The sequence below is a fragment of the Schistocerca gregaria genome, chromosome 2 (assembly GCF_023897955.1).
Source record: "Schistocerca gregaria isolate iqSchGreg1 chromosome 2, iqSchGreg1.2, whole genome shotgun sequence".
Taxonomy (NCBI): Eukaryota; Metazoa; Arthropoda; class Insecta; order Orthoptera; family Acrididae; genus Schistocerca; species Schistocerca gregaria.
In genome coordinates this window covers 394,072,626-394,095,128 of record NC_064921.1, presented here as the reverse complement: position 1 = coordinate 394,095,128, position 22,503 = coordinate 394,072,626, and the positions used below count along the sequence as shown (strand labels likewise).

The following is a 22,503-nucleotide window of genomic DNA, read 5'->3' as shown; positions in this document are numbered from 1 at the left end:
AGTGCCAAAGGAATTCTTCCAGAGCCTGGAATAATGGAAACTATAAGTGAATTAAAAGTCCTGCTGACAGAAAGAAACTAAAAGGTATGTTTGGTTTCTATCGCCATTTTGTGCCAGGACAGTTATTTAATGCTCCTTCCTTAAAGAATCTGTTGATGAAAGATTTACCTTATAAATGGAGAGCAGAATGTGAAACTGCAATTGAGTGACTTACAGAGGCTTTGTGTAACAGTGAAGTACTATGTTGTCCACACTTTACTAAGCCTTTTTTTTAATGGCAGTTGCATTTGGTATTCCTATAGAAATATTCCAATTAAATAAGTAATTGGACAATATGGTACACAAACCCATAGCATTTGGAGTAGGTCTTTACAGCAATTTGAGAGAAATTATTGCATCTCAAAGCAGGCGGCATTAGCTATAATTTTCAGGTTACGGATATTTAAACAACACTTACTGGGGCACAAAGTTATTGTCTAATGCGATCACAGGGCATAGATTTTATTACAAATCAACAAACTGAATCATCCAAGATTAACAAGGTAGGCTTTATATTTACAATAACATGATATCAAAGTAAAATATATTGAAGGATCTCGAAATGTAGCCACAGATGCATTATTTAGGAATGTAGAGGATACAAGTGAAAACGAAAATTCATTGTTGCATAGGGAAGGTGCACACATTTTTGCTGCAATTATGAAGACAGATGAGGACGATCAACATAAAACGTTTCGCTAAGAATTAGGGTGAGTGCAGAATCAGGATGACAAATTAGTTAAAAGTTGCTTAGTTGATCCAGCATATCCCAAACTAGCCGAATATCATCAGACATACAAGGGGATTTTGTTTAAAAGGAGAAACGAAACTGAAACCCAGTGGAAAATTTGCTTTCCTGAGCAACACATGCATCTACTTATTGACTGTGTACAAAAACAAATTGGACACCATGGAGCAAGGAAATGTATAGCAAAACTTGAGATATAACCATATCATTATATGGTTATATTTAGCAGCATGTGATGACTGTTGCAAAAAAAGAGTAGAACTGTGTGACAAATATCAAAATAATGAATGAAAACATGATCTGTAGTAGACTGTAATGCAGACAATTTAGAGCAAACTTTTTAATATAATGTTTAAAATTTCAATGTTAATATAGGTCCATTCACAATGTGTGGATGTAATGTAATGTCTGCTTTTTATGGGTAGTGAAAATAATTTGACAATTGTGACATGTAATATGCAAATATTACACATGTGCTTGAAAAAGACAAGTCATCGAAATTAGCTAAATGTACAATTTAAATAAATATTGTCTACATTAGGGACTACGACAGATAATGTTTTCTTTTGTTCAGCTTTTGGAGTCTGTGAATACCAATAAAAACAAAATTTTATGACGTCAGAAAGTTAGAGCTAACAATAAAATAATACAACGTCAAATGTACAACTTAGAGCCACAAAATACACTTGACTCAGTCACTGTTCATCTTTTTGCTCCATTACTTGTATCTACAAGAGGGTGTGAATACGTCTTTGTGCTGGTAGATGGACAACACCCTTTGAAACATCAAATACTGAAGTATTGTAGAACAGGGGTACAAGAAAGGATCCTCGTCGAAGATTGCGATGGAATATTATCAAGCCAAGGAAGATCTAAAGAAAAGTAATCTGGCATACCTTGGGTAAAGTCAGAAAATGAAAAATCTGACAGTTGATCGTTCTGAGTCCTTTTCAGATTCACAGTTAACCCTCACGTAGAAGGCATAACAGCAGCCAAAGAACAGCTGCTACAAGATATACGCAGTCAAAACCAGTGCCAGGTACTGTGTATGCAGGAGACACACAACGATGTGGCAGCCACAGACAAAAAAGAGACAAAAAAAAGAAAAGAAAAGAAAAGAAACAGCGGGATGCTCCTCACCATTGAAAGACCGCATAATAAATTTGGAATTGCTATTTTTGGTCTCAGATCCTATCCGTAGCATTTACTGAGGAAAATGATATAGATATTCTCACTCTAGAAACAGCGAACTCTACCATTTCACCACTTTACAAACCACCCAGAGCGCAATTTATGGTTAATAAACTATTCAATTTTCATAAAAAAGAGTGCAGCTTGTGACTGGTGATTTCAAAAGCCATAGTAATCTATGGGGCTGTGATCATGAAGATAACAATGCGGTCTCAGTGCAAGAATGGGCAGAACTATATCAGTTGTATTTAACCCATGATGCAAAATTAGCAGCATCATTTAACAGTTGCATCGTTCAATATCAGCGAGGAAACAACGGTATCAGCCAACAATGTGTAAAATGTGTTGTTCCCTCAATACTCAACTCACAGCATAAGCTAACAACCTGTGAAATATTTTCTGGTGTCAGATCTCAGAAAGTACCTTCTTGAAGAATATTTAATTTTATAAAAGCGAACTAGCAGAGATTTACAGGTTTGCTCAACGTCGAAGTGACTTCTGTAGAACCAGCACCAGAACATTATACCACCTTCACCATTGCTGTAAAGAGCTCTTCCACAATGTCAAGTCCTCGTGGTTGTCGAACACTTAACATTCCTTGACTTACTTCAGACCAGGCCACCCTACTCAAGAATACATGAAATTATTTGAAGAAAATCCTTTCAGTGAAGCTACTGTGGAAGCAGGGAACAAACTCATTACTTCTATAAGAAAGATAAAAATGGATCAATGGATTAAAACTAAACTAAACTTGGATCTAAAAAGAGACAGCCATAAATCTTGGAGACTCCTGAAACAACATAAAAGTAATGATCCATCTTTGACAATTGTACAATATAATGTTACAGCCAATAAACAGCACATCAGTTACTGCTGAATGGGAAGGCAACCCCAAATTCAAAATTGCAAAGAGAAGAGCAACAGGTGAACATTATGCTTACGACACTGTTCAGAATAGTAGGCTCAGATAAGGCTATTAAACAAAGTAAGAATGGAAAATCAGCTGGCTTAAAAGATATACAAACAGAGCAAATTATGCACTTTGTTATAACAACAAAGAAATGGATTCTGCAATTCTTTAATAATTGTGTGAGCAGATGTCAAATCCCATATATGTATGGCGCAAGAGCTGAGTGACTACCTTGCTGGAAATTAGTAAAGAAGGTAAAAACCCAAAGAAATTTAGACCTGTTTCATTACTCTGTCATCTATACAGACTGCTGGGAGGACGATTTTAAATCGGCTCCTACCTTTAGGTGACCCCCTGCTAATATCTCAACAAACTGGATGTCGTCCTGGTAAAAGCTGCACTGGACGTTTGCTAAATCTCACGCAGTTCACAAAAAATCAGTTTGAAAGTCATAAGGTGATAGGGGTGGTATTTGTCGACTTACCAGCGACCTATGACACTGTCAACCACCAGCTATACAATATGACCAAGATATACAGTATGACCAAGGATTTTTAGGATAAGTAGTTTCATCACAGCAATTCTGCAAAACTGCGCGTTGTTGACTTTCAAGGGCAGCACAGTCGATGGAGGCTACAGAAAAACGGTCTTCCCCAAGGAAGTGTGGTGGCTCCAATCCTCTTCAACATGTATACAAACGAGCAACCTATAGCCCCCAACACCATCAGTTTCTTGTAGCGCTGATGACCTTCCTCTTGCTACTCAGAGCTGAGACTTTGAGTCAGTGAAGAACACCCTCACAAATGCCGTTGAAGATCTATCAAGCTCAAGTGCGTGCTTCTCATTTGAGAGCACAGAAGCTATTCATAAATTGTTGATATTATGTTCAGGAGCTACATTACAACATTTCTACACTTCCAAACACCTAGGAGGGGCGCTGGAGAGAACTTTGACTTTTAAGATACACTGCATGAATTGCAAGTTGAAAATTTCAACTTGGAACAATCTGTTAAGGAAACTGGTCGGATCACAGTGGGGCAGTCAACCTGAAACCACCTGAACCTCTGCAGTTGCCTTAGCCTATTCCACAGCAGAGTACACTTGTCCAGCTTGGTATACTTCATCACATGCCAAACAGATACTCGTAACTCTCAACAACACCTATAAAATTATAACACGTTCTTAAACTCTACTCCTGTCAAATGGATTCACCACCTTGCAGGAATAGCACCACCTCCCATTCAAAGACCTTGAGGCAAATAAAGAACAAAAATGGAAGTGGAACAAGAACTAACCCATTCCCTGTATGGACAAAAAAACAACATTCGTAGCATCTGGAGTCAATGAAGAGTTTCCTTAGAACATCAAAGTTACTTACTACCACTGCTTAAAATGTCAGGATCCTACTTTGGAGGAATAAGACTTCCATCTGGTTGGAAAAGAGTTTCTGAAACCCTTCCTCCAAGACATGGTAAGGAATGGATCACCAGGAAATCTTTGAATAGGCTGAGATCAGGAGTGGGTAGATCAAGGTTTAATCTGGCAACGTGGGGCTACACTACATAAAGCAACATTAAGTGTGATTGTGGAAAAGTCCAGAATATCCAGCACATGCTTCAGTGTTGACTGTGTTCAGTCTCCTATATTGCAGAAGACCTCCATCAAGTGACAGAAATTGCACTGTTTCTAAATGTTGGTCAAAGACTATATGATATGTTAACTGAGCTCCTATTTATGTTTCTGACACAAGAATAAAATAGTGTTGAACAAGCTGGAAAAGCTCACTTTGTTGCAGTAGGACGTACCAGAAGCCATATTATCAGACAGTGGTCCTCTATTTATCTCGAACGAGTTTAAGTAATATTTAGAAATCAGGAATATTGAACATATTAATATTTCAACACAAGTCCCCCAATGTAATACTTGTGAACGATTTATAAAAGAACTTAACAGATTTCCTAACACATATTGCTACTGAAAACATAGTGCATAGGCACAGCATTATAAAATTTTGAGGAAGTAATTAACCATCTGAAGAATGAGACAACAGCTTTTGCTCCATATGAGATAATGTGTGGAATCAGGCGTAATAATCTGTTGTTTCATGTGGTAGAATTTATGGTTATTGATGGTGTCGCTTATAAAGAGAAAATAATTCAGAAAAATATTAAAAAATGGGCAATTGAAAGAAAGAAGCAGCGTAGTTCTAGGACTACTCAAATGTGTTTTCAGATTGGTGACCTAATATTAGTCAAAATGAGAGAAAAATCAAAAAAGATAACGTCAGAAAATGTTTACTGATCAGTACAGAGTCCATTTTCGGTGATTGAGAAATCGCATTCTGCTTATAAATTGGAATATTGGAAGTCAGGGAAGCATTAGGACATCAAGATTCAAGAAAATTATTGATATAAAGAAATGTGTACGTCAAGAATAGGAGCTGGGGGTAAAAACCTCAGAGGGCATTGCACTCTTTGCAATGCCAGGTGCCTCGCAATCACCCGGTACTTGAGTCATTGGCAATATTTCTTATTTTTCTTATCATATTTTCAGTTTTCTCCTTCTGTCATTCTGAGGTTTGCCATCTTTAACTTTCTTTTCCATCAGGAGAAAAGTAGAGGTATTAGGTGATGGTGTTCTGTAGAAGTTGAGTACCAACACTGAAATTAAATTCTGAGTAAAGAGAAATATTAAGGGAATTTAAAGAGTATAAATGATATTTTTCACTTTTAAGGAAGTTAATAGTGAAATTAGATAATGTGATGTTGTAGTGTTGAAGAATGGATAGAAGATATTAAAGTGATGGGGGTAAAGATTACTAGATTTGATATGTAAATGAAGCCACATAAAGCGGCTGCACGGTTTGAGGTGCCATGTCATGGACTGCGTGGCCGCTCCTGCCAGAGATTCAAGTCCTCCCTTGGGCATGAGTATGTGTGTTGTTCTTAGCATAACTTAGTTTCAGTTAGAGTAACTAGTGTGTAAGTCTCAGGGCTGATGAACTCAGCTTTTTGTCCCTTAGGAATTCACAAACGCACTGTGCACAATGAAATTAATGTGATGAAGTTCGTAACTTTAAATGATGAATAATGGACTTAAATGTATTGACATAGATGGTCTGTTAATATTGTCATGTAGAAGAAGGTACCTGTTGAAGTTCACCCCAGATACGTGTGCCATCCAATTTCTTTCAATTATTCTTTCCAGTTAATTATTTTACTAATTCAAGCAGCAATTATTAATCAGTTTCCACTATTTTGTCCACCCCCCACTCCCTAAACGCCACTGTTCAGAACTTGACTGTATTGTAAGTGAAGGAGGAGTTTTATAGATGCCACACAAATAAGGTGATGTGAGAAAAATGATTCAAAATTTAAGAGGACACCAATACAATGTCGACTGTAATGTAGGAGGACTCTGCAAGTATATGAGGACGCACTATAAAATGAAAATTGTGGGAAATTAGAGTGATGAAAATGTAAACAAAACTGAAATACAACATTTAAATAAAATGCTGTAAAGAATTTGAACTGTTCTGGAAACAGAAGTAAATTTATTGTTTTGAACAAGAATTTGTAGATCACTTGATTTGGTAAACAACTGAATAAAAAATTAAGATTTTTTAAAACAATAGGCCATATTAGTTTTCAAATTGCCAAGTCCAAAACAAGAATTATTAAGTTTGCTTTTGGAAACTATTAACATTTGAAAAATAGTCACAAGCAGACCAATTATTAAAAATTTAGTGTGAGGCAAAGTGCATGTATGACAGTTATGTAAGTCAGGCAGTAATGAGTAAATATCTTCATACATAAGTCAACGTTCAAGCATGATATATGTGCTCTTATGACATATCAGGGTTCCTAATAGTTACAGCTATGGCTGAAAGGTGCCAGCACCTTATAGATTTATAAAATCCAGTAAAGAAAACAGTATATTTTGGAATCAATGCTTTATCCTTTGTGAATATTATGTCGTCTGCTAAATAGTGATGATATAATATGTTTAATTATTAGTATTAATGTTGTTGTTGTTGTTGTCTTCAGTCCTGAGACTGGTTTGATGGAGCTCTCCATGCTACTCTATCCTGTGCAAGCTGCTTCATCTCCCAGTACCTACTGCAACCTACATCCTTCTGAATCTGCTTAGTGTACTCATCCCTCGGTCTCCCTCTACGATTTTTACCCTCCACGCTGCCCTCCAACGCTAAATTTGTGATCCCTTGATGCCTCAAAACATGTCCTACCAACCGATCCCTTCTTCTAGTCAAGTTGTGCCACAAACTTCTCTTCTCCCCAATCCTATTCAATACTTCCTCATTAGTTACGTGATCTATCCACCTTATCTTCAGTATTCTTCTGTAGCACCACATTTCGAAAGCTTCTATTCTCTTCTTGTCCAAACTATTTATCGTCCATGTTTCACTTCCATACATGGCTACACTCCAAACAAATACTTTCAGAAACGACTTCCTGATACATAAATCTATATTCGATGTTAACAAATTTCTCTTCTTCAGAAACGCTTTCCTTGCCATTGCCAGTCTACACTTTATATCCTCTCTACTTCGACCATCATCAGTTATTTTACTTCATAAAAAGCAAAACTCCTTTACTCCTTTAAGTGTCTCATTTCCTAATCTAATTCACTCAGCATCACCCGATTTAATTTGACTACATTCCATTATCCTCGTTTTGTTTTTGTTAATGTTCATCTTATATCGTCCTTTCAAGACACTGTCCATTCCGTTCAACTGCTCTTCCAAGTCCTTTGCCGTCTCTGACAGAATTACAATGTCATCGGCGAACCTCAAAGTTTTTACTTCGTCTCCATGAATTTTAATACCTACTCCAAATTTTTCTTTTGTTTCCTTTACTGCTTGCTCAATATACAGATTGAATAACATCGGGGAGAGGCTACAACCCTGTCTCACTCCTTTCCCAACCACTGCTTCCCTTTCATGCCCCTCGACTCTTATGACTGCCATCTGGTTTCTATACAAATTGTAAATAGCCTTTCGCTCCCTGTATTTTACCCCTGCCACATTTAGAATTTGAAAGAGAGTATTCCAGTCAACATTGTCAAAAGCTTTCTCTAAGTCTACAAATGCTAGAAACGTAGGTTTGCCTTTTCTTAATCTTTCTTCTAAGAGAAGTCGTAATGTCAGTATTGCCTCACGTGTTCCAACATTTCGACGGAATCCAAACTGATCCTCCCCGAGGTCGGCATCTACCAGTTTTTCCATTCGTGTGTAAAGAATTCGTGTTAGTATTTTGCAGCCGTGGCTTATTAAACTGATAGTTCGGTAATTTTCACATCTGTCAGCACCTGCTTTCTTTTGGATTGGAATTATTATATTCTTCTTGAAGTCTGAGGGTATTTCGCCTGTCTCATACATCTTGCTCACCAGCTGGTAGAGTTTTGTCATGACTGGCTCTCCCAAGGCCGTCAGTAGTTCTAATGGAATGTTGTCTACTCCGGGGGCCTTGTTTCGACTCAGGTCTTTCAGTGCTCTGTCAAACTCTTCACGCAGTATCGTATCTCCCATTTCGTCTTCATCTACATCCTCTTCCATTTCCATAATATTGTCCTCAAGTACATCGCCCTTGTATAAACCTTCTATATACTCCTTCCACCTTTCTGCCTTCCCTTCTTTGCTTAGAACTGGGTTGCCATCTGAGTTCTTGACATTCATACACGTGGTTCTCTTCTCTCCAAAGGTTTCTTTAATTTTCCTGTAGGCAGTATCTATCTTACCCCTAGTGAGATAAGCTTCTACATCCTTACATTTGTCCTCTAGCCATCCCTGTTTAGCCATTTTGCACTTCCTGTCGATCTCATTTTTGAGACGTTTGTATTCCTTTTTGCCTGCTTCATTTACTGCATTTTTATATTTTCTCCTTTTATCAATTAAGTTCAATATTTCTTCTGTTACCCAAGAATTTCTAGCAGCCCTCGTCTTTGTACCTACTTTATCCTCTGCTGCCTTCACTACTTCATCCCTCAGAGCTACCCATTCTTCTTCTACTGTATTTCTTTCCCCTATTCCTGTCAACTGTTCCCTTATGCTCTCCCTGAAACTCTGTACAACCTCTGGTTCTTTCAGTTTATCCAGGTCCCATCTCCTTAATTTCCCACATTTTTGCAGTTTCTTCAGTTTTAATCTACAGGTCATAACCAATAGATTGTGGTCAGAGTCCACATTTGCCCCTGGAAATGTCTTACAACTTAAAACCTGGTTCCTAAATCTCTGTCTTACCATTATATAATCTATCTGATACCTTTTAGTATCTCCAGGGTTCTTCCACGTATACAACCTTCTTTCATGATTCTTAAACCAAGTGTTAGCTATGATTAAGTTGTGCTCTGTGCAAAATTCTACTAGGCGTCTTCCTCTTTCATTTCTTAGCCCCAATCCATATTCACCTACTATGTTTCCTTCTCTCCCTTTTCCTACACTCGAATTCCAGTCACCCATTACTATTAAATTTTCGTCTCCCTTCACTATCTGAATAATTTCTTTTATTTCATCGTACATTTCTTCAATTTCTTCATCATCTGCAGAGCTAGTTGGCATATAAACTTGTACTACTGTAGTAGGTGTGGGCTTCGTATCTATCTTGGCCACAATAATGCGTTCACTATGCTGTTTGTAGTAGCTTACCCGCATTCCTATTTTCCTATTCATTATTAAACCTACTCCTGCATTACCCCTATTTGATTTTGTGTTTATAACCCTGTAGTCACCTGACCAGAAGTCTTGTTCCTCCTGCCACCGAACTTCACTAACTCCCACTATATCTAACTTTAACCTATCCGTTTCCCTTTTTAAATTTTCTAACCTACCTGCCCGATTAAGGGATCTGACATTCCACGCTCCGATCCGTAGAACGCCAGTTTTCTTTCTCCTGATAACGACATCCTCCTGAGTAGTCCCCGCCCGGAATCCGAATGGGGGACTATTTTACCTCCGGAATATTTTACCCAAGAGGATGCCATCATCATTTAATCATACAGTAAAGCTGCATGTCCTCGGGAAAAATTACGGCTGTAGTTTCCCCTTGATTTCAGCCGTTCGCAGTACCAGCACAGCAAGGCCGTTTTGGTTAATGTTGCAAGGCCAGATCAGTCAATCATCCAGACTGTTGCCCCTGCAACTACTGAAAAGGCTGCTGCCCCTCTTCAGGAACCACACGTTTGTCTGGCCTCTCAACAGATACCCCTCCGTTGTGGTTGCACCTACGGTACGGCCATCTGTATCGCTGAGGCACGCAAGCCTCCCCACCAACGGCAAGGTTCATGGTTCATGGGGGTAGTATTAGTATTAATGATGGTTTAAATTCAAAGTAACATAATATATGAATATTTATATGTCTGTTAACTGAGTAAATGGTAGCAGGGACTTGTACCAATATGAAGAGTGAATCATACTCTCAGAAGAAATGTGTAAAGTGTAATGAATCAGTTTATGATTCTGAGAAACAAGAAATATTTTATGATAATTCTGTTGTTTATAGTGGGAGCTATTTTGATATTTGTGGATTTTACAAATTTGTTCATTTCATACTGATATGGTTATGATGTATATCAGTCAATCAGACTGCAATTCACTCACACATACTGTCTTTACTGCTTTTTGAAGTCTAAATTAAGTTTGGAGCTCAGCCATCGCTATGTTTGGATGCATAGTACGCATGGCCATTAGGGAAATGCTCTACACGACTATAGAGGAGAGCTAGTTCTGTAATAAAAGCCACTGCTAAATTCTAATTCATTCAAAAATTAAATAAATGAAATACTCACTTTCTTTTGTGCTACAGTATTTTATTTTGTATTACAACGTGAGCAGGTCATGGAAAAGAAACTGGCTGGTAACTACACATATGACTGCACCGCTGATGAAACAGCAGTACTCTGTGAGCGTTACACTGAGAGCTGACTGTCCCTGCACTCCAGGGGAAGTACTGTTCGAAAATTAAAGGTAATTAAGGTGGCTGTGACCAAAAGAATGAACTCGCCCAGTGTACAGAATGCGTCCATTGATCATCGACTACCTCCTTTTGTGTTTGGTGCATATTACATGATAAGCGGCTGCGTATTAAATTTAGCTAACATAATTTTTCAATAGACTTGGGTGGAGCTCTCTAACTGCCACCAGCCTCAAGGAAATTGAAATGATATAGCACACTCATTTGCGATCGCGAACGCCATCGATAGAGCCACAGTTCGTTAACCGTTTGAGATAACGAAATGAAATTTTCTCAAATGGTAGTATGCAAACAGGAAAGTATTTTCCATTCGTTTACGATGCAAAACTTTATTATCTACTGTGTTATTCCACTAACTACCGATTTTTTCGATGAAAGACTGTAATTTTTAAGTGCTATCGATAGCTGCTGAAATTGGAAATGATATGAGTTTTGCAACAATATAAGTGAAGACATTATACGTTTATTTTTGTACCAGAGGTGTGTTTTTCCATAAGCTACTGGCTTTACTTTTTCTCACTTAATAAACCACTGTTTCACAATTCTCTCACAACTGTCTCTGCAAAACATGCTAGTACAATGTGTAAACTCTGCTGTGTTTTTGCAAAAGAAGAAAATTTTAAGATGCAAAAAGAGAAATTCGTCACTCATGAGAGGTCTCTAAAAGTTACAAATGGTTAACAAGACAAAATAAATCGTTGATTTTTTTGCATTTTCATTGGAATTCTTTTTAGTTATTAGCAAAAGCAGAGGTGCAGATCTTTTTGAATGGTCACATGCAAGTGTGGGCATGGAGGGCTTCACTTCACATTTATTAAAAAAAAAGTAAGTGTAAGCTTCAGTTTAGAATGACACTTCCCCTCTAGTGCCTGACATTTCCCTACAGCGCCTGCCCTTAATTCCCACCACAACTGCTCTTCTCACACATGCCCTGTCATCTGTGCATCTACTGGCTGTGCTATCCTGCATGAACTCTAGCAGCATGGGGAAGGGATCACTTAAATGTGCTTAGTGGTTCCATAATTATAATCCATTGGGTTGTACCAAAATGAAATGTAACCAGTGAAAATTAACATACAATCTGTCATCCTTATGGTCTCACTAGTTTTGTTTAATTTAACATGAACTCTGTTTTAAGCGAATGGTTCTACCGACTATAGTCTATTTTTTGAAATAAGTACAAATAATAAAATATTTGAATAGTCAGCTACATCGACAGTTAAAGGAGGTTATTTCCAACTTTTAGAGAATTTCCTCTTCATAATAACAAAGAAATCAACTGGTGAGTCGACAATTTTAATGCAGTTGTTGCAGCTCACTACTCTTAACAATAGAACCAAAATTGCATTCATAGCGACAATTTGCTGCTTCAGTGGGTGGCCCCATGTACAAATCCCTTGGACACTGTATTATGTTGCATCTCACATCAGTTAGGTCAAACAGAAGGCTGCGTTAATGCACTATTTTACATGGATAGCACCAGACAGCTTGTTAATTTCTGCATTGTACAAGCCGTGCATGTGTGCTATATGGGTAAGAGTACAAGTATGGCAATCTAATAGCTAAAGAACTTGAATGGAAATTGTGAGATCAAAAACTGGTCGGACCATGAAAATTTTTCAGTTAACGTTTGAATCTACCGTTCACCTCTTGGATATATGAGTACACCAGGCATGACCATTGTTCAGATTATGCACTGAACTATAAGTCCCGTTGTTCCGGTAGGGTTACTCCATCTGTGCCAGGCTCTTGAGTCACACAGCATTATTACTAATATTAATATTATTATTATTGTACTGGATGAAACGGAGAGGCCCTTGGATTTAGAACATAAAATTATTTTTGTATCATACTCATCTACAAAAATGTGGCATAATAGAATGCTAATTGAAGAGAGATACATGCAAATTCAATCTTTTGGCAAATTATCCAATACAAAAAAGAGTGGACAAAGACTATGAGGCCATGCTGAAAAATAATGCTTTCGAATTTGTTATGCAAAAACTCATGAGGTTTTTTTTAAATTAAACAAACGTTATCAACGTTCTACATCTTTTTTTTCTTATTTATATATTTGCAGCCCTCTGCTGCCAGAAGCTCCGAGTTGCAGCGTGTAGAATGGCGGTGTGTAGTGTAACTATGTCAGTGACTAAAAAACAGTGTGCTGTAATCGAGTTTCGAATTCGAAGGGTTCATCCACATAGGGAGCCCCGTCACCTTCAACATGACAATACCACACCACACACAAGCGCTGCAACAGTTGCAACAATCCAATGCCTTGGATTCCCTGTCATCAATCATCCTCCACAGAATCCTGATCTAGCTCCATCTGATTTTCATTTGCTTTCAGAACTTAAAGAAAACATTCGAGTGCTTCACTCTGATTGTGGTGAAGCAGTGCGAGCAGAGGTGTGGCTGTGACCCCACTAACAATGTCAAACACTCTACAGTGATGGTATCAACGAACTGTCTCTCTTTGGAAGAAATCTTTTTATCACCAGGATGACTATGTTGAGAAATAGGTATGTAGACGCAAAAAATAAAGATATGAAATGTTATTAATGTTTATTTTATTTGAAAAACTTTTAAGAGTTTTCACATTAAAAATTCAGAGATAGTACTTCTCAGTATGCCCTCATAGCTGCAATTCGAGCAATCTGCAGAACAAAGAATGTAACACAACATAAATGCCACATCTCTAGTATAGAGCCAACTTGTTTTTGGGCTCGTTCATGCATTTATACAATTTAAAGCATGACAGTCGGTTTTTTTAAAAAAAATGCAGTTATTATAGTTACTTCGAGATGCAGAGCTCGCATTGTTACATAATTATATCACGGAGTTCAGTGAAATTACAGCACAGAAATAATGTTGTAGGGTGATCAAATACAATCTAGTGCATGTGGAATTTTCTTGTGTGAAACAAGTTCATGATCAGCAACTCAGCATTTCAACGACATGTCTTAATGTAATAATTGTTTTTGCAAGTTATAGTGTAATCTTTTTCTGTTCATTTTGCAAGTAAATATATATCATGATATTAAGAACAAAGGCCTATATTTTAAATAAGTCACAAAATGAATTAAAGTTGTAGTAAATAAGATGCTAACCACGGCCACATTATCGTCTTGACCATGATCCAAGGCACTTTCAGTTCGCTTTAATTTTCCTGATAAAGAGTTCAATAAGGTTGCGAATTATTTGGAACTGTTCTCAAGATATTCACAAATAACTGAATAAACAGTCTTCATATGGCCAAAGCACTTTGCAGAGAAACTTAAATTGGCATTGGTGTTGTCATTCCTAGTTAATTTCACGCATTGAGTTCCAAATTTTCCTCAAAGCAAGTACAGAGAAAAGCAGAAGCTGATACTCCTCTGAACTACTGCCCTTTGGTTGACAAACTCAGTACAAGCCTCATTCAACAACTAGAATACGGAGCCCCAGCCACTGTCTGTTTGATTACCACCCTCCGTAGCAGGCATCAGAGCATTCTGCACGTGTATGAAGTCCACTCTATTGGACTGAACCTTGAGAATTCACATTCTCTATACATGCGATTACCAAAATCCGCAATATGTTCGACTGTCGATAATACACACAAATTGCAACAACACATCAAATTCTTAAGGATACCCAACACAATTCAAGTCGAGATTTTTAGCAGTGCATGACAATGTATGCTTATTTATTGTATCTCTCAAAGCAGAGTTTTTCCACACACACACACACACACACACACACACACACACACACACACACACATACACACACGTCGTGCTGGGTCATGTCGTCCATAAACAGCCCTTTTCAATACATACCAGGCATGTTCGATAGGGTTCATGTCTGGAGGACATGCTGGCCACTCTAGTCGAGCGATATCGTTATCCTGAAAGAAGTCATTCACAAGATTTGCATGACGGGAGCGCGAATTGTCGTCCAACAAGATGAAAGTCTCAGCAATATGCTGCTGATAAGGTTGCACTAATGGTCGAGGGATGGCATTCACGTATCATACAGCCGTTATGGCGTCTTCCATGACCACCAGCGGAGTACGTCAGCCCACCCCAAAAAAGCAAGGAACGCCACCCCAAAACAGCAAGAAACCTCCACCTTGCTGCACTCGCTGGGCAGTGTGTCTAAGTCGTTCTGCCTGACTGGATTGTCTTCAAACACGTCTCTGACGATTGTCTGTTTGAAGGCATATGCGACACTCATCGGTGAACAGAATGTGATGCCAATCCTAAGCAGTCCATTCATCATGACGTTGGGCCCATCTGTATGGTATCGTGGTTGTAAAGATGGACCTCGCTATGGAATTATGGAGTGAAGTTGCGCATCATACAACCAACTGCGTGCAGTTTGCGTCGTAACACGGCGTCCTGTGGCTGCACGAAAAGCATTGTTCAACATGGTGGCGTTGCTGTCAGGGTTCCTCCGAACAATAATGCCTAGGTAGCAATCACCCACTGCAGTAGTAGCCCTTGGGCGGCCTGAGTGATGCAGGTCAGCGACAGTTCCTGTCTCTCTGTATCTCGTCCATGTCTGAACAACATCGCTTTGGTTCACTCCAAGACACCTGGACACTTCCATTGTTGATAGCACTTCGTGGCACTATGTAGCAATGTGGACGCGATCGAACCATGGTATTGACATCTAGGCATGGTTGAACTACAGACAACACGAGCCATGATTGTTTAAATCTTTGGGCAGGTTTAGTGACATCTCTAAACAGTCAAAGAGATTGTATCTGTGATACAATACGCACAGTCAACGTCTATCTTCAACTTCAACTTCTTTTGATGTGTGTATTTTGAACAACATCAGGGAATCAAAATTTTTTCCCATCATAATAATTGCACACAAGCCACATGGAACAAATAACAATTATACTTAGGTATGTTTGTCTAAATTACACAAATAAAGAAGTAGAGATATGAGAACACTTCATTGGTTTTCGTCTGACCATCAGTTCAATTGGAGGGGGTTTATTAAATTTTGTTTTGAACTGTCACAATTAAGCCTTCATCTGAAAAATTTGTACAGGAAAGGTCATGACAGTTGCTCAAACGTAAGTGAAAACCATAACATATTTCAGAAAAAAATTTGGATATTAATAAACATGCATTTTAAATTCCATGCTCAGCTCATAGTAGTAAATGATGCAGCAAATATTTCTCACATAGCGATCAATTTCTTCAATGCACTTCAAAAAATTTATATTTTGTTCGTATCATGTATAATTAAGTGGTCAATCATCTGAAAACATTTACCACAGTAAAAATTAAAAGCACTAAGAGGTACACAATGGTCCATAACAATTAAAACAGTCAAACCATTATGATATGACACTGAAAAACTATTTCATACTGTGCCAGAAATATCAGAAAACTCTCCTGGTTAGGCTGCATCACAACTCACAAAATGCATTCATTTACTTTAACAATTCAGAATTATAAATTTATTTCCTCTTTTCTAAGCTGGTTCGATGTTTTGAAAGAAATTATGTAACATTCTTTATGTAAAATGTTACAAAGTCTAACTGTTAATACTTACATATACATAAACTTGGTAAAAAAGTTTAATTAATAAGTTCACAGAAAATCGCATAGATGAAATTTTTCAAATGGTCTCGGAGCTGCCAAAGCCACATATAAAAGAAAATGCTGAAGCAGATTACCTTCCAGTAAATATAGGCCACCCAAGGAAAAAACCAACACAATGTCAGTGTGAACATCATAACAAAATTTTATTACACCCCAAAATCAATTATGAAGTCAACATTTTTTTCGACTTCTAGATCAGACATTAAATTCCTTGACAAATAGATTTGAAGACAAAACTTTTTGACGATTTTTTTACTTTTTCAGCAGTACAGCATTTAGGTACTCCAGAAATGAATTAATGAAACCTTAAAGATTTACACTGAGATGACGAAAGTATTGGGATACTTCTTAATATGGCCAGCATATTGCAGCATCTCCATATAGCATGGACTCCACAAGTCTTTGGAAGTCCCCTCCAGAAACATTCAGCCATGCTGCCTCTACAGCTCACCATAATTGCGAAAGTGTTGCCAGTGCAGGATTTTGTGCACAAACTGACCTTTCAATTATGCTCAAACAATGTTTGTCGGATGCATGTCAAGCTATTTGGTTGGCCAAATCTCTCTCTCGAATTGTCAAGAATTTGCTTCAATCCAATCGCAAACAATTGTGGCCCAATGATATGATGCATTGTCACCCACAAAAATTCTATTGAGGGTATGGGAACATGAATGGCTGCAAATGGTCTGCAAGTAGCCAAACGTAATCATTTATAGTCAATGATCGGTTCAGTTGGACCAGAGGACCCAATCCATTCCTTGTAAACACAATCCGTATCATTATGGAGCCACAACTACCTTGCACAGTACCTTGTTGACATCCTGCATCCATGGCATTGTGGGATCTCCGCCACACTCAAACCTTGCCATCAGAGCTTACTAACTGAAATCAGGGCTCAGCTGACCTGGCCACAGTTTTCCAGTCGTCAAGGACGACCAATATGGTCAAGAGCCCAGGAGAGATTCTGCTGTAGGTATCGTACTCTAAGCAAAGGTACTCACATCAATCATCTGCTGCCATAGCTTATTATACCAAATTTCACTGCACTTTGCTAATGGACATGTCCGTCATACATTCCACATTGATCTCTACTCTTATGTCAAGCAGTGTTGCATATCTGTTATAACTGACAACTTTACACAAATGCTGCTGCTCTCAGATGCTAAGTCAAGGCTGTTAGACACTGTGTCGTTCTTGGTGGGAGGTAATGCCTGAAATTTAGTATTCTAGGCACACTTGTGGCCCTGTGAATCTCAGAATACTGAATTCTCTAAAATTTCTGAAATGGAGTATCTCATGCATCTAGCTCCAGCTACCACTCTGACATTAATTTCTAACATTCAGCAATAATCACGTTGGACATCTTTCACATGAATCACCTGAGTACAAATGATAGCTCCACCAACACACTGCCATTTTAAATTTGTTTAGGTAATACTGCCACCATCTGTACATGTGCATATCACTATCCCATGACTTAAACTGACATTTACAGTATTGATTTATACAAAAGTGAAGCACTGTAATTATTACATATATCAAGTGTTGTGTAATATTTTCAATGTATGGTTGTAGCAAGGTGCTGTCCCAAATTGCTTGCAATTTGCTATAATAAAACCACTTTTTAAGAAGGGTGACAAAACTAATTTATCCACCTATTTCCCAAGATCTCTGATGAGTTGTTTCTGGAAAATATTAGAGAAACTGATTCACAACATCCTGTGCAAAACACAATTTGGTTCCCAAAAAGCAGATCAACACAGCAGGCTTCTTTCTCTCTCACAAATGAAATTTTTGAATCAATAAATAACAAAATATCACCTATTGGACTTTTCTGTGACTTGTCAAAGGCCTTTGACTATGTAAATAACAACATTCTCTTAAGGATGACTGATTTTTATACTTTGAATGGTATCACTGGTAGATTGATTACATTATATCTACACAATATAAAGCAACAGGTCATACTTAATGGTAAAGATAGCGGTCCCATTTCATTTGGCTGGGGCACATTAAAGTGTGGAATGCCACAAGGATCCATTTTGGGACTTTTGTTGTTTCTTATCTTCATCAACGATCTTCCCCTTCATACAAACACTGAGAGGAAATGTAGTCTTTTTGATAATGGCACTATTCCGCTTCAAAGCCAAACAATTGGCGGAAAACGAAAAACTATACTTGTAAACACCTTACACTAGATATTGAAAAAACTCAATATAAGCAGTTTTGTGCATCTCAATAAGAAAATAAAAAAATTCACTTGAACTGGAATAACCAAAATATGTTATATTGTGAATTGTCAAAGTCATGAACACTCTAACTGATGGCATGTAAAATTGGTCTGAACACATTCTAGACATTCAAAAAAGACACAGTGTGGTAATTTATTCCATATGTGTAATTGCTGGTGTTGGTAATATGAATTATATCAAAGGTGCTTTTTTGGTTTTTACTCTATCATGTCGTATGGTATAATTTTTTGTGGTAATCAGTCTTTAGCTAAAAAGAAATCATTATTGCACAAAAGAGAGCGGTTAGAATCTTGAGTGGCATTCACCCAAGATATTCTTTTAGAAACCTGTTACATGAGCTCCAAATATTAACCACCATGATTGAATACTTATTTTCTTTGACGATTTTTGTCACTAATAATAATTCTCTTTTTACATTTAATAGTGGATACCATGACCACAATACAAAGTCTAAAATGATTTACATAGGGATCATGCATCTAGTTCAGACACAAAACGTTGTTCACTAGTCTGCAACGAATGTTTTCAGTTCTCTTCCACCGAATATTAAAATCCACATTAATGCTCCACATACATTAAAATCTAAATTAAGAAATTACCTTATATGTAAGCCATTCTGCTCTCTTGATGAGTACTTGAAGATTAATCAGTGATTGTTTTCGTAAATTTGTATTGTCAAACCGTTATTCATCTTCCTGGTTTATGAAGGACAGTGTATAAATATTCTTTTTTCTCGATCTTAAATTACTCTCAGTAATTTATGTCATGTTTACTTGAACCACACATTGAGTTATTTTTATTAATTTATCTAATGTTTTACTTGACTACTCATTATTAACTTTACTTCAATTTTTCTTCAGTTTTCTATATTTTTGTTACAGTACATTTGTTTATTTTATCTCTATAATAATGGAAGTCTGACTCATTCCACATCGTTGTGATTCATCACAATATGGATCTATGGAATTTGAAATAAAAAAAACACTTTAAAACTGCATTTTTTAGAAAAAAATTAGTGTTGTTATCCACATACAGTTCCGCAATATCCATTTACACTTGATTTAATATCAACTTTTCCTATCACAGCAATAACATTAAGAATATTCCTTACTTTGTCATTTACTGTTGCACTTGGTAAAAAATCCTCTTCAAAATTAAAAACTGTACAAAATCATTTAAGATCAACAATACATCAGCAACGACTTACTACTGTGGCTATTGTTTGAATACAATATGAGATCTTAGTTTGAATACTCGGCAAATAATAGAAGAGTTCACAAATATAAAAGCAAGAAAAGTTCAATTTCTGTAAGTGTATTTCAGTCTTAAAGCAACTTTCATCCACAAACTAAGTCAGAAACGTACATTAATTAACATATGCATGGTTCTGACACAATAATGGATTTTCAGTTAAAGGAAATCTCTAAGAAATTATGTTTAATAGGAATCTCTTCCCTAAATTGTATAGTTTAAGAAAATTCTTAATAGCCAACATTCTAATGGGAATAAATTGTTTATGAAAAGTGTTTCTTTGCCTTATTTACACAACAATTAATTAGAAAATTGAAAGTATTTCATTCAAGTTTAGTCTTGGATGTTGGAAAGGAGGACTGAGGGGTCCGTACACAAGGGCCAAAGGGGCTCGCGGCGGGCATGACTATCATAGACCGATTTCCCGTCTGAAGCAATCTCTAAGTGTGCTGTCCTTAGGGGACTTATGACCACAGATGTTGAGTCCCATAGTGCTCAGAGCCATTTGAACCATTTTTTGTGCTGTCCTTGTAAGTAGTTTATTGCTTAAAATTATAAACACTAAATTTATGACTTTTACGTGCAATTATATATGTAATTAAAAGCAGCGTTTGGGCTACAAGCATCGTCACAGCTCACCTAATCGAGCGAGACCAGATTTTGGTAAGTCATCGTCGCTGTCGGATTCATGATCTTCTGTTTTCAGCAACTCTGCTAGTCTCTTCACATCCTTCGTACTGAGCATATTTTTTCACAGAAAGTGGCAAACCTTCGTTCAAGAAACGTAAAAGCACGCGTTATTTAAACTGAGATACAGATATTTATTAACACTGGCTTTCAGTTGTTTCAAATCGAGGTATACCGTGTTTACGTTGTCAAGACAACGCACAACAAACATAAGGAACGAGCGTAAAAATAGAATCATTTTTGCAGCATATAGTTAAGAAAACCAATCGTAAAATACGAACAAGCCAAAAACATTGCTCCCCGATAGGATCAGGGCGCAGACTTTAACAGGGAGCTCTGCTTGAATTAAAATCTTGTCTTGATTTACAGAGCGCGATTATCTTTCAAACCTTTTGACGAAGTTTTAAAAATATCTCGCAAAACATTTCAGTAGCTTCTGTTGATTGTTTTCTGTTCTAATTTAAACAATGTATTGCCCACGTCACTCAGGTGTACGCCGATCGCACTCTTTCATTGGATGCCATGTATAGCATCCATGTACAGGCGGGTTTCCTCGTTTTAAATACCTTGGAGTTGTTTGTGACTGTGCTTTGTGGAACACTAAACAAACTGTAGAACAATATTTACCTGCTATGGCAGAAGCTGGAAGTGAGAAACTATCGAAGAAGTAAGACGTTTTCATACTCTAATAATGGAAATCTCAAAGATTGTGTGACGGCATGTGCACGTGTGCGCGGTTAATTGCTCTTCACGTGTCTTGCATTTTTAGTTTCAGAGTGATGTAGATGTAAACACAAGAGAACTAATTAACCTTATGCTTTGTTATAATTTTCAATTACTTCTAGGATATGTTACTTATGAGCTAATGAAACATACGGTGCAGTAGTTCACCGTTAGTATGTTGGCGCTTAGCCGTGTAACGACAGTAATAACACGGTGTAGACCATTAATTGTAAACCATTTCCGCCATCGATGTCTGTGCACTTCAAGTACGTTGTATATGAAAGGGTGCGTTTGTTACTTTTTTGTAGTGATACTATCCGTCCACCAACTGGACTAGCAAGTACTTTCGTAATAGGTGCGGTGATGCATAATGTGTGAATTGCCTCTATAGTTTGGTCCTGTTCGATTCAGCCGTGTTATTTCACGTTCTGGAGAAAAATCACCTGATTTCCAAATATCTCACTGTAGTGATTATTATGTGAAACAATCGAATTGTACGTGTGATGCAATCTTCATGTTGCCTGTCATAGTCAAAACATCCAATGGTAAAACGAATATTTGTCATGAATTGCACCACTTTAGAGGATAACAAATTAGGCTTATTTGGAAGACCAGATATAAATCCAAAATAAAAATAACTCATCATACCAAATGTGTGTAGTTCCCAGCATATCTAAATTACTGAATGACTTGTCACTAATAAACAGGTCTGTAGCACATTTTAGGAGCAACTTTGAGTGCATAAAATTGAATATAATTTTTTTCCACTAGGTGCAGATACTAAAGGCTTTTCAGTATTAGTGGCATATTGTTTGTTGTGTTAATAGCCTGACTTTGATGCACCTAACATATATTCATGTTTGTAGCATTCACTCATGACATGTAAGCTATTCACTGCATATAGAATGCAGGAAGTTTGTCACATTTTATGGTAGGGCCTACTGTTTTCTCAGTCTGCTAAGCAACTAATGGAATAGAGAAAAAATACAAAGTGTTTAGAAACAGGTTTTTAGTGTTTCTGGTTCTGTGCCCGCTATTTTATTTTTAAAAATACATATTTATTTGTAGTACATTGTTTTATTTTTAAGGCAAATTGGTTTAATGGTTT

General features: G+C 37.3%; 2 protein-coding genes across 4 annotated transcripts in view; one reads left to right on the top strand and one right to left on the bottom strand.

The window, feature by feature from the left end:
- The window catches only part of LOC126322110 (dynein axonemal assembly factor 6), a 69,339-nt gene extending 48,609 nt beyond the window's left edge, over positions 1-20,730 (bottom strand). The window contains exon 1 of the mRNA XM_049994258.1: positions 20,625-20,730. Within this exon, the coding sequence (XP_049850215.1) occupies positions 20,625-20,730 (106 nt within the window). The remainder of the gene's footprint in view (positions 1-20,624) is intronic.
- Positions 20,670-22,503, top strand: part of LOC126322042 (lysine--tRNA ligase) — a 74,287-nt gene continuing 72,453 nt past the window's right edge. Inside the window, exon 1 of one of the 3 annotated variants that reach the window (XM_049994253.1) lies at positions 20,670-21,339. In XM_049994253.1, the coding sequence (XP_049850210.1) occupies positions 21,305-21,339 (35 nt within the window). In that variant the 5' untranslated portion in view covers positions 20,670-21,304. Of the gene's footprint in view, positions 21,340-21,359; positions 21,681-22,503 lie in introns of those variants that run through there. The other 2 variants (XM_049994252.1, XM_049994254.1) reach the window with 2 other exon arrangements.